The sequence below is a fragment of the Dipodomys merriami genome, unplaced genomic scaffold (genome assembly GCF_024711535.1).
Source record: "Dipodomys merriami isolate MVZ:Mamm:240054 unplaced genomic scaffold, mDipMer1.0.p SCAF_35, whole genome shotgun sequence".
NCBI lineage: Eukaryota > Metazoa > Chordata > Mammalia > Rodentia > Heteromyidae > Dipodomys > Dipodomys merriami.
Window position 1 is genome coordinate 6720895 of NW_027205048.1, and position 13344 is coordinate 6734238.

The following is a 13344-nucleotide window of genomic DNA, read 5'->3' on the forward strand; positions in this document are numbered from 1 at the left end:
TGCTAATGAATACCTGCTTGTACATGCTAAATAAATGTCTGAGTGATGTGTACGTAGTGGGGTTGTGATTTCTGTTACAAGGCAGCTGATGGGAATGTATTTACTCATATAGATACACACACTCATATATATACATATATGCACATATTTTATGTTATTTATGTACATACATGTATAATCTACTTGTTATATGAATGTATCCTTCATGTGAATATGGGTATATCATGCACAGATGCACGGACGTGCATACACATATACACACACACACCTCACACCTTCAACCACTCTAATCTCCAGCTTTGCTCTTGCCCCTGCTGCCCCTCTGCTGGTATCCAGTAAAATCCTACTGAAGTGTGTGAAGTGTGTGTGTGTGTGTGTGTGTGTGTGTGTGTGTGTGCGTGTGCGTGTACACGCATTTGCCACATTTTGTTGCAAAATTCCAAATCTCCAAAGTACCTTTTCCAGTCACAGAACTCTGTCACGTGCCAGTGCTTGCAAAAGCCGAGGGCCCCAGGGATAGCTAGGAACCCTAAGGTAAAGATACCTTAAGCTGTGCATCCCAGCTACGTCCTCTGTTTTGGGTGCCTTTCCAGGGATATGCAAGAAAGTGCAAGAGGAGAAAGCAAAGCAATATGTGGGATTTAAAAAAACGGATTAGTATACATTTTTTAATCTTTCCCTTGGGAGCAGTTTGCCCATATAAAACCTTGTGTGTTAATGCTCATAACAGCACTGATTACAACAGCCCCAGCTGGCAACAAGACAAACGTGCAGCTGATGAATGGATAGACCAAGTGTTCTATATCCATCCAACCAAATGTTATTTGGCCAGAGAAATGAATGAAGCACTAATTTGTGCTACATCAAGAATCCTACCTTCCCAGGAGGGTGAGATCTGAGGATCACAGTTTGAATCTAGCCCAAGCAGGAAAGTTTGTGAGAGTATTATTTCCAATTAACCAGCAAAAAGCTGAAAGTGGAAGTGTAGCTTAAGTGTTCCAGTGCCATTCTTGAGCAAAAAAAGCCAAGTAAGAGCTTGATGCTCTGAGTTGAAGCCTTAGTATTGGAGCGTGCACGCGCGCGCGTGTGCGCGCACACACACACACACACACACACACACACACACACACACACACACACACACAGTGCCAGAGGAGGATGCTAGGCCTTCCAAGTACCTGACCACACATTTTTGAGAATGTGCTTGGTTAGCACTTGCAGATCTTTGCAGGACTGAGGTGGCACACAAGACAAGGAGGTAGTAGCTTATTTTTGGCCACAGTTGTGGGGTCCCCATGAACACTAGAAATGGAGATAGGCTTGTGTCTGTTGGAGTAGAGGAATGATGGCTGAATGGGAGAGGATCTCCCATCTCCTTGTCGCTGCTCTGCAGTGAGACTTTCAGGGCTGGGCTATTCAAGACAGGCAGCACTACCTACAAGGCCCACTTGCTTTTCAAGACCAAGGCGTCCCCTCAAAGTGCATTCTGGGATGGCTAAGAAACCACCCTGACAATTGTAGGATCTGCTGCTCTCTGCTGAAAGGCTTGGCCCCTGTGCAGCAGCCTGAGATCCATCCACTGACTCACTCACATTTTTTAGCCAGTGGTCTGTCTGAAAGGATGCCTGCATGAATCTTCTAGTTCAAATTCCACTTACTAAACAGTCCTTGCTAGGAACTCTGAGGATAAGACACACAGGGCCATTGATGTCTGGCCTACTGTAACCTGATCTGCAGATCATCAGACATTGAGGTCATCTGATAGGATGTAAAACCCCAGTAGTAAAACCCCAGCTCATCACTCTACGGATTCTTACTTACACAGTTTTCTTCAGCTTGGTTATTTACCTTCCCAGCCCTTGATATGCTGAACTGGGAGAAGAGTGGGGGTGATGCATGAATTAGGAGGTGGGTATTAGATAAGACTTGTCAGCCTGGAGTCATCTCTAGAGATCCAGGGAGACAATACAAAAAAATGTCCATGTGCATGGAGAATGACAATATAGAACATCACAGAAGTGAGCAGAGTGAGCTCCAAGTTCATAGAAAAGGTAGATTTCTACCCATCACTGGTTTGAATGGTAGGATTGCAACAACAGGAGCCCAGTGGATTTCTGACTGTCTTCTCAACTTCCAATTTCCTACCTCACTGACATGTGTCTTCCTTTGTCCCCCCCAATGGCTTCCTCAGAGGAGGACGTACAGAGACGGGCCTCGCTCTGAAACACCTTCTGCACAGAGGGTTTCCTGGGGGCAGGAATGGCTCTGTGCCCCAACTCCTCATCCTTGTCACCGATGGGAAGTCCCAGGGGCACGTGGCACTGCCGGCCAAGCAGCTGAAGGAAAAGGGCGTTACTGTGTTTGCGGTGGGGGTCCGGTTTCCCAGGTGAGTGCCTCTATCAATCTGGGGTCCACTTGAGGGCATCCTGGGGACCATGGCAGCTGAGAGCACCTTAGAGCTTCCACCACGGCAGTGGTGAGACTGGAAGCTGGGAAAACAGATCCTTGCATGTTTTTCCTTTTCTATGATTTGCTGTTTGGGGATTTGGTATATAAGGGCCCAACTTTGGGAAGTCAGCGTTTCATGGTCTTTGGCGTTGTCTGAACAGATTTTGTGGCAAGTGCCAGAGAAGCAACTCAAATTCATTTGAGGAGAAATGGAAATTCATGGAGTCATCTTACTTTTTGGAGTGACCCAGCCATCCATCATGGTGGCTTAGGGCTTCAGTGCCATTAAGAGTCTTTCTGTTGACAGAAATATGACAGAATATACCTGTAATCCCAGCTACTTATGAGACAGAAGTAGAAGGATCACTGTCCAAGATCAGCCCAGGCAAAAGCAAGATCTTAGCTGAAAAACAAGTGGAGCTGGGGCCATGGACAGAAGTACTTGGAATTGAATTCAGGACCTTGCACATCCTAGGCACAGGATGCACTCCTGGGCTAAATTCCAAGACTTCTTTGCCTTGTTATTAAAAATTAACATCGTATAAAACATTTCACTGTGATATTTCCATATATGCAAATGCAATATATTTTAATCCTGTCCCTAATTTCTTACCAAGCAGTTTCTTACCATCATTTTGCTCCCTCTTCACAATCCAGTGTCCTCATTCCCAGTGTTGCATTTTTGTCCTGGGTTCTAATGACGGTGTCCACTGGCTACTTGTTCTGGACATTTCACCTGACATCACCACACTGCTGGCTTTCCTATTGCTAGTGATCCCTGTTTGCTTTTCTCCGGTTATCACTTCAAATTGCTTCTGATAGATTGTTTTTCTCATCAGCTGTGAGTTTTACAGAAGCAGTCTATGAATCTGTTAAAATTCTGTCTCAAGTATGCACTGATGGTTATGAGCCCCGCCTCTGAGTTAGTGAATCTGATCATGTGCACATCACTTGAGGACTGCCTACAGTTTACTTCTTGGTCCTCACCTTCATCCTGGTTGGATGAGGTTGCTGTGAAGTAGTCTCTGGGCCAGTAGGATGGTGCTGCTGTTCGCAAGGAGCCCGGATCCAGGAGGTGGCTGGGCAAGAAGACTGTGGGCATGGGGATTGTGTCATTGGAACTTCTCCACAGATGGGAGGAGCTACACATGCTGGCCAGTGAGCCCTGGGAGCAGCACGTGCTGTTGGCTGAGCAGGTGGAGGATGCCACCAATGGCCTCCTCAGTACCCTCAGCAGCTCCGGCCTCTGCATTCCAGCTGCACCAGGTAGGACCATCCTGCCCCGTGGCCAGAGACCTTGCACAGAAGGAACAGGGTGTAGGGTTGGCAGAGTTTCAGAAGCAAGAGCATTCTTAGGGAGGGAAGAAGTGGGGGAAAGAGGAAGGAGTGTAAGAAATGGGCAGCTTTTTGTCCTGGTCATTGTATTCTGTTCCCTGTGACCTGCCCTATGCATTTCCACAGCCAGAGCCCCAGGTTCCTTTCTGTGTGAACTGATGGCCTAGGGATTGGGGTCCAGAGCTGGTTTAGTGTACCATCATCTGTTAAGTCTGCTTCACCTGCCTTGATAGCCCTGGGGGAATACAAGATGCCCCTCAAAGCTAAAGCAATGCTCATCAGCTAGAAGGTTAACATGCGCATGCTCTGTGCAAGCCTTGGGGTGGGGGTGAGTCTGGCCAGAGGAGATGCTCAGTAGCCCTGAGAGAAGCCATAGGTGCCAGGGCTGACAGCAGAGCCCCTGGGAGCAGCTGCTTTGTGGGAAGCAGGGGTGGAGGTGGGAGGTGTCATCTTCTTGTATCTTTTCCATGTCCCATGGAAAGACTGCAGGGTTGAAGCTCACCCCTGTGAACGCAAGACACTGGAGACCATCCGGGAACTCACAGGCGATGCCCTATGCTGGAGGGGATTGAAGCGCGCTGACGCAGTGCTGGCCTTGCGCTGCCCCTTCTACAGGTTTGTCCATGTGGTCTGGGGCCCTGGTGCTGGACAAGGCTGTGGAGCATGTGACAGGGACTTGAGGAGACCTGGGACTGAACTCCGTGGGAAGAGAGAGGACATGGCTTCTCGGGTCAATCTGTCCGTCTTAACAGAGCCCAAGCCGGCCCGAGTAGCTGGGCCAGGGTTGTCAGGAGGGGCTTGCACAGGTAGTGGCATTTATGTCCAGACTTGGTCCACCAAAGCCTCGGGGAGAAGTGGGGCACATGTTGCTCTCTGAGTGAGAACTTGGATTTTTATGAGGCCACTAGGGAAGAAGGGAGTGTTAAGCTACGGACAGCTTTTTCCTGGGAATTGTATTCTGTCCCCTGTGACCGGCCCTGTGGTTTGGAAGAGAAGATTTTTTTTTCTTTTTGCCACTACCAGGGCTTGAACACAGGGCCTCACCCTCAGCTTTCTATCTCACTCAGGCCACACCTTCTGTCTGGGCTGGCTTTGAACTGAAATCCTCTAGGTCCCACCCTCCTGAGTAGCTAGGATTATAGGCGTGAGCCACCAATGCCCAGTGCCTGGATAGATTCCTTTCTTTCTTTCTTTCTTTCTTTCTTTCTTTCTTTCTTTCTTTCTTTCTTTCTTTTCTCTCTCTCTTTCTCTTTCTTTCTTTCTTTCTTTCTTTCTTTCTTTCTTTCTTTCTTTCTTTCTTTCCTTCTTTCTTTCTTTCTTTCTTTCTTTCTTTCTTTCTTTCTTTCTTTCTTTCTTTCTTTCTTTCTTTCTTTCTTTCTTTCTTCCTTTCTTTCTTTCTTTTTTTGTCGGTCGTGGGGCCTGAATTCTAGGACTGGGCGCTGTCCCTCAGCTCTTCAACTCAAGGCTACCACTTGAGCCACAGCACCACTTCCGGCATTATTTGCTTATGTGGTGCTAAGGAATCAAACCCAGGGCCTCATGCATGCAAAGCAAGCTTTCTACCACTGAGCCACCTTCCTAGGCCCAATAGATTTCTTTTTAATGAGCAGGCAGTTTAGTGACTATTTTTTTTAATTGATATACCTTCTATCCCATTGTACTTCTAGAAAGGCCCTGTCCCAGAGGTGAGCCCAATTCACTTATCCCTGGCAGGAAGCTTGGGCAGGATGTGTTAGAAGGACCCTGAGGGTCGGAATAGTAGAGAACAGGCTTTTGTTGTTGTTGTTGTTGTTTGTTTGTTTGTTTGCCAAGGCCTAAGATCCTCCATAGAGGAAACAATACTGGGATCTGCTGAGGGTTTTCTCCTGCTACACCATGACTCATTTTCCCAGAGACTCAAAAAGGATGCAAGAGAGCCAAGTGCTGGTAGCTCACTCCTATAATCCTGGCTACTCAGGAGGCTGAGATCTGAGGATTGTGGTGAAACTTTCATCTCCAATAAACCACTCAGAGAAAGGCCAGAAGTAGCACTGTGGCTCAAGGGATAGGATGCTAGCCTTGAGCAGAAGCAGCTCAGGGACAGCACCCAGGACCTGAGTTTGAGGCTAGAAACAACAAAAAAAGGGGGGATGAGTGAGGTCCAGTGGGCAGAGTATGAGGCTTTGGAGTCAGTGGTGATGGTTAGAATCCCAGCCCTGGTATGGCCCAGTGGCCATAGGTAGCCTAGCTCAGCCCTCTGAACCCATATAACCCCCTGGAAGAAGCTACGGTCTCATCAAGGAGCTGAGGAGTCAAGGTAGCAATGGGGACACCTGGCACATGGAAGCTACTCCTTGAAATGCTGGCTTTTGTGGTGTCTCAGAATGCTAAGAAGTCATTGAGTCCCATGGTTTGCAAATACGCTTGAGCTTCAGAGCCTTGTAGAGCTGCTGATGCTGACCAGATAGAAGTAGCAGGGTTGGAGTGAAGGGACAGGGCCGGAGCACTGGGAAGGCCTGGAACCCTGGTCACCCTGTCCCTTTCTCTCACCATTGAAGGAACACAGTTGAAAAACTACAGGTCACATCACAGGGTACTGAAGGCTAGAGAAGGAATATAACAAACCCAGTCACACCGCCAGACTTCAGTAGCTAGGTTCCAATATTACCGCTTCCCCACCACCTCCTGTGTTGTGGGCCTCAGAAAAAATAGCTTATAATAAAAAGCTATTCCTATAGTTTGGAATTTTGCATACAGAGGCCTCTAGTTTCCACTGTGATGGTCAGTTTCTGTTATCCTTTTTGAAATCATCTCGGGGTAGTTGGAAGCATTCTCTAATCTGTGTGCACTCAGAAGTAGGATAGAATCAAGAAAGGAAACGAGCTAATCTTTCTTGATCCTCTCTGTATTGGAATCTTAGGTAGTTTGTAAGTGTTATAATCCTGTTGGAAACCTTTGACCTCTCAATCACTCTGTTTCTTTGGATTGTAGCTGGAAGAAAGTGTTTGTCAGCCACCCTGCCAGCTGTTATAGGACCACTTGCCCAGGTACATTCTACCTTCAATTCACTAGTTCTTTCTGAACACTGCATACTGTTTATCTGATGTCTGGAGTCCCCATTTTCCTCCTGTGTATGATGGGGGTGAGCAGCAACAAGTACTTCAGTACAACAGTACAACTACAACAGAAGCAAGTATTTCTTTCACCTTCTCTGCTGCAGGTGTTTGGCTCTTTTCCTAGAGAACAGCGAGGAGGGAAGGGAGCTTAGCCCTTCAGGATTTATTCCTCTGACTGTCTGGCTTCAACCCTGTCCTATTTTGCTTGGTTGTTAATGGGTATTTCTCTGATAGGCCCTTGTGACTCACAGCCCTGCCAGAATGGAGGCACGTGCATTCCAGAAGAACTGGGCAGGTACCACTGTCTCTGCCCGCTGGCCTTTGGAGGGGAGGCCAACTGTGGTATGTATGCTTGGGACTTCCAAGACTACTGGGGAGCATGCAAAGCCTGGGCTTGACCTTCTTAGACCTCCTCTTTCCTGGCAGCTGGGGAAAACCGGTCCTTGAGTTTTAGAGCCATCTACTTTCCCAGTATGTCACCTGGCATCTGATTCACCTCTGAGGCTGGAAGGGCTCTGGCAGGACAGCAGTCTCTGCTTATCAGCTGGAGGACTGTCTGATGTGTGAGCATTTCTAGAGCTGGTTCTGGCAAGAACCTTTTTGTCTGTCTTCTAAAAAGAGGAGCAAGGAGTCTCGGCCCCTGTAGGTTGTAAAGATGTAAAGCAAAGGTCATATAAGCTCCCGCTTTTAGATAGGTTTATGTGTAGTGCTTTTAGCATATGGTGAGGGCTTTCCACTAGTAACTTTTCAAAGTGTGCTGTTGAGTTTGTTGGAGATCCATAGATCTATACCTGTAGTTCAAAATTTACCTCCCAAAAGTCCCAGATGGATTATAGAACTAAATATAAAAGGCAAAGCAGAGAAGCTTCTAGAAGACACTGCAAGAGCATGCCTTCATGGTCTTAAAGCAGTTAAGGTTAGAAAATTGGTGCCTTTTGCTTTTGTTGCGAGTGTGCCAGTACCAGTCTTGAACTCAGGGCCTTGTGCTCTCTCTCTCCTGGCATATTCATGGCTGGTGTTCTACCACTTGAGCCACGACTCCCAGGGTTTTCTTTTTACAGGTTAATTGGAGATAGGATCTCGCTGACTTTTCTGCACACACTAGTTTGAAACATCGATCCCTTAGATCTTAGCCTTTTAACTAGCTAGAACTACAGGTGTGAGCCACTGATGCCTGTCTTGCATTTTGCTTTTTAAAGAAGTAGTTGAATGGAGATCCTTAGCCAGAAACAGGAGGGGAAGCTCCCCATACATCCATCTCAAATTCAGTGGCAAGCCCTGGTCATTTAATACCCCGAGGCCTCTGTTCCCCCTCCTAGGAGGAGGTTTCTCTGCATGGTGTGGGGGCATCTTGAGTGGAACTAATGTGCACAGTGTACTGGCTGAATTGTGACAGTGGATGTCATTGTGATTCCAACAGCCCCCAAACTGAGCGTGGAATGCAGGATCGATGTCCTCTTCCTGCTGGACAGCTCTGCGGACACCACCCTGGAGGGCTTCCTGCGGGCCAAGGCCTTCGTGAAGCACTTCATGCAGAATGTGCTGAGCGAGGACTCTCGAGCCCGTGTGGGTGTGGCTGTGTACAACAGGGAGCTGGTGGTGGTTGTGCCAGTAGGGGAGTACCAGGATGTGCCAGACCTGGTCAGGAGCCTTGACCGCATTCCATTCACAAGCGGCCCCACCCTGACGGGCAATGCCTTGCAGCAGGCAGCAGAACGTGGCTTTGGGATTGCCGCCAGGACAGGACAGAACCGGCCCCGCAGAGTGGTGGTCCTCTTCACCGAGTCACACTCTCAGGACGAAGTTGCTGGCCCCGCACTTTATGCAAGAGCCAGAGAAGTGCTCCTGCTGGCCATTGGCAGGGTGGCCGTGCGGGCAGAGCTGGAAGAGATCACGGGTAACCCGAAGCATGTGATGGTCTACACTGACCCCCAGGACCTGTTCGCCCAAATCCCAGAGCTTCAGAGAAAGCTGTGTAGCCGGCCACAGACTGGTAAGGTCATAGCTCCTGACCCAGGGCTGTCCAGACAACAGAGTTGTCTGTCCTTCTGGTCACCGCTATCCATTTATTTTCTCCCAGCACCCATGCTGGATGCTGGAGCCACAGCCCGGCTCTTTGGTGGGTCAGCCACATGACCAGTAGGTGCTCAGAATGTGGAGGAAACAGGTCAAGTACTAATAGGACATTCTGAAGGGCTTTTGTGAAGATTAGGTAAGACCAGCAACATGTAACACTTTGTACAGACTTGGCAAAGTATCAGTGTTGTATTTATTATTTTTCATAATCATTTTTAGTAGTGTTAACAAGGAGCCCTAAGTCTACCAAGCCTGCTCCAGGACCTCAGTTTTCCATCCTCTTTTGTTTCTGCTTATGTGGTGCTGAGGAATTGAACCCAGGGCCTCATGTATGCAAGGCAAGCGCTCTACCACTGAGCCACCTTCCCTGCCCAAGTTTTCCAACCTCTTTGATGGAAGTCCACAGAAAGAAATGTGTTCCTTGGACACACCTGCACAGACATGTGCATGCACACAAGATGCAGCATACTGCATGAGTACATGCTCCTGCATGCACAATGGGCACACATGCATGTGCCTGTGCACACATTAACACAATCACGTGGATACATGCACACATATGTTCTCACACATGCACAAACATGTCATCGATATCAACCTGGGGTATATTTTGATATTCTTCTGTCCTGTGCTGTTTCACAGCCCACAGAAGTGAGCTGCTGTCTGAGGGTGCTATGGGAACAGCAGCTCTGGGAAGTGGCATTGTTCAGCACTGGGCAGGAGCGGGGTCACAGCTGGAGATATCATAGCTGGAACACATTCTTGACCAATCCCCTGGGAGAGGGCAGCAGGAAGCTACATGGCTTCCAGCTCATCACTTTGCCTAGAGGCAAGTGGCTTTCCACCTGTAAGAAGATAATGATTGGCCTGGGATGATGATTGTCCACTCTCATTCTGCCCCTTCAGGCTAATTTCTGGTGGAAAACAGTGTGTGTGTGTGTGTGTGTGTGTGTGTGTGTGTGTGTGTGTGTGTGTGTGTGTGTGTGTGTGTGTGTGTGTGCGCGCGTGCACGAGCACGCATGTATGTTTAAAAAGAGGAATTGTTAATTGATTTATAGGTAATAAAATGTGACAATCGTAGAGGGCGCCCCTGAATCTCACACCCGTTTCCCCTTCTTGTTAACACCTTACATTATTATGGCGCATTGTTACAGTTAGCATGCTCTTATTGATACATTTCTATTATTTACTACTACACTTACATTTAGTCCCACTTCCTTCATTTTGACCTAATGTCCTTCTGTTCACAATGCTAGCAGGGACCCCACAGGATATACAGGGAGCTTGTCTCCTCAGCCTCCTTGTGGTTGTTGATTTTCTTTGTACTACAGTGGCTCTGTAAAAGCCAATAAATCAGGTGATCAGACCTTCTGTCTCCACACTTCAGCCTCCCCAGTGGTTCCCTCTGCCCCAGGCCTCTTCCTCTGGCTTCTGAGAGCTGCAGAGCCTGGTCCCTGCTGCAGAGCCTGGTCCCTGCTGCAGAGCCTGGTCCCTGCAGCCCTTTTCCCTGCTTGGGAGAGCCCGTGCCCCGCCAGCATCAGTGTACTCTCCCAGTTCTTAGCTGAAACATCAACACATCAGAGAAGCCCTTGTTGATCTCTGTCCGTATTCCCTGCATTTCTCTCCATCTTTAATTATCATTCATTTCCTGTGTGTGCTCCACCAACCACCAGCCTATGGAACGGGGCTTTGACCTCTTTAGTGCTGCAAGTATAAGTGGGTGCTACTAGTGGACAAGTGATCATGAGATGGATGAAGGCACAGGCGAAGATGCTGCTCTGACAAGAGACCCCAAAGCCCAATGGCTTCCATACGCTCCAGGCTCCTTTCACAATTCACAGGAGAGTGACCTGGGACCGGCGGTGGCTTAGCTCCTTTGAGGTCCAAGATCATCATTTCTCAGTCAGCAAAGGGTGAGGGAACGTAGAAGGCAGGCAGCTTCCACGTGCACATGTTTGAATTCGCACCATTTCAGGCTTGGAAATGGCATAGTTGCTTCTGATCATATGCCATCAGATGGAGCTTAGACATGTGGCCACACCTACTGGCTGGGATATATAGTCTAGCTAGGTATTCATATTCCTGCTTCTATTTCAAGAGAGGAGTGCCCTGTGGGTAGGAGGAGGAAGAATGGGGGGAGGGAAGGCAGGAGGAAAGAGAAAAGGGAGAAGGAGGAGGGAGGAGGATACTGCATGGACAGACAGCAAGGGCTGACCTGGGCTCAGGCCAGGTCCGGATCAGGACCCCTGTCTGCTTGTTTCCGCAGGCTGCCAGGCACAGTCTCTGGACCTGGTCTTCCTGTTAGATTCCTCAGCCTCCGTGGGACCTGAGAACTTTGCCCAGATGCAGGGCTTTGTGAGGAGCTGTGCCCTCCAGTTTGACGTGAACCCGGATGTGACACAGGTCGGCTTGGTGGTCTACGGAAGTCAGGTGCAGACAGCCTTTGGGCTGGACACTCATCCCACCCGTGCCGCCACACTGCGGGCCATGAGCCAGGCCCCCTACCTGGGTGGGGCGGGCTCCGCTGGCATGGCCCTGCTGCATATCTATGATAAAGTGATGACTGTTCAGAGAGGTGCCCGGCCTGGTGTCCCCAAGGCAGTGGTGATGCTCACTGGTGGGAAGGGGGCGGAGGATGCAGCTGTCCCTGCCCAGAAGCTGAGAAACAATGGCATCTCTGTCTTGGTTGTGGGTGTGGGGCCTGTCCTGAGGGAGGCTTTCAGGAGGCTCGCTGGTCCCCGGGACTCTCTGATCCACGTGGCAACTTACGCTGATCTGCACTACCACCGGGACATGCTCATCGAGTGGTTATGTAGAGGTGAGTGGGACAAGCCATGCCCTTCAGGTCACCCCTGAGACAGGACTCCCCCTGAGACAGGACTCTCCACATGCAGGGTTTGCGCTAAATCCTACGTGCTCACAAAGTGCTCACAAAGCCCCACAATAGCTGTAACTGACTCCAGTTGACATCTAAGAAGCAAGGAACTTAACCCAGACACTCCTTACCAAACTTAAGATTCATGCATTCCATCAAATGGATAGCATTTTAAGGAAATCTATAGCTTCCCAGTACTGTAAGCACCCCAGGCAGATACTGATGCATGTAGCAAATGATAGAACTAAGAGCCAAACAGGGCCAGGCCATCTGACTCCATGGCTTCATTTTGCTTTTAAAAATTAATAATACGGGGCTGGGAAGGTGGCTCAGTGGTAGAGTGCTTGCCTTGCATGCACGAGGCCCTGGGTTGGATTCCTCAGCACCATATAAAAAGAAAAAGCCAGAAGTGGCACTGCGGCTCAAGTGGTAGAGTGCTAGCCTTGAGCTGAAGAGCTGAGAGACAGCGCTCAGGCCCAGAGATCAGGCCCTATGACCGACAAAAAATAAATAATAATAATACTTGTTGTGGATACCAAAGGCTTACACCTGTAATCCTAGCTATTCGGGTGGCTGAGCTCCCAGGACTGCAGTTCCAAGGTAGCCCTGAAGTAAAGTCCATGAGACTCATTTCCAGTTGACCAGAAAAAACCCAGAAGTGAGGAGGTATAGCTCAAGTGGTAGACCACCAGCCCTGAGTGAAAAAGCTAAGCGACAGTGCCTAGGTCTTCCTGAGTTCAAGTCCTAGCACCTGCACACAAACACACCCCCACAGTCCCCCCTCCACACATGCACACACCCACAAAGGTATGTAAGCAATGCCATTGCTATGAACTTATCTGAGAGAGTCTGTATTACCTGTAGGAAAGCTAGGTGGAAGTTGGATCTCATTCATCTTGTCAATCAAAGCACCAATCATTTGCTAACCTATTACTTTAGGGCCTTAGAGGATAGGAAGATTGGTAAGATGCTGCACCAGGGTCCTCATATCAAAATTGGGCTTGCTTAGAGCAGGGATCATTGGGTGTGACCCAGTGTGGTCCTGGTAAACATGCTCTCCATTGCAGAAGCCAAGCGTCCAGGGAGCCTCTGCAAACCCAACCCATGCATGAACGAGGGCACCTGTGTCCTACGGAATGGGAGCTACCGCTGCCAGTGCCGGGGTGGCTGGGAGGGCCCTCACTGTGAGAACCGTGAGTATGAGAGTTGGGGGGTTACTGAAGTGTACTCTTAGTCCTGCCAAGTCCTACACACTGCTGAAGACAGGCCTGCCATTCAACCACTTATTCATTCACCCAGGAAGCATGTCATATATCCCCGGCATTGGTTTAGTGCAGGGACTAATGCAATGAAGAAAATGAAGAAGCTGCCATTGTAGTGGTGAAAAACAATAAAGTGCGTAGTACAGCCTATAGTTAAATGGTGCTAAGTACACTGGAGGAAAAGCATGGCCGCTATCAAGGAGCCTTGGGAGAACAGGAGATCCAGAGTAATGAGGATGAAGACAGTTGTGAC

At 48.9% G+C, this 13344-nt stretch overlaps 1 protein-coding gene across 1 annotated transcript in view; it reads left to right on the forward strand.

The window, feature by feature from the left end:
• The window catches only part of Vwa2 (von Willebrand factor A domain containing 2), a 33836-nt gene that overhangs the window by 17113 nt on the left and 3379 nt on the right, over positions 1-13344 (forward strand). Inside the window, exons 6-13 of the mRNA XM_069988070.1 lie at positions 2192-2386; positions 3581-3714; positions 4266-4398; positions 6754-6809; positions 7113-7220; positions 8299-8871; positions 11221-11772; positions 12897-13022. Coding sequence (XP_069844171.1) covers positions 2192-2386; positions 3581-3714; positions 4266-4398; positions 6754-6809; positions 7113-7220; positions 8299-8871; positions 11221-11772; positions 12897-13022 — 1877 coding nt within the window. The remainder of the gene's footprint in view (positions 1-2191; positions 2387-3580; positions 3715-4265; positions 4399-6753; positions 6810-7112; positions 7221-8298; positions 8872-11220; positions 11773-12896; positions 13023-13344) is intronic.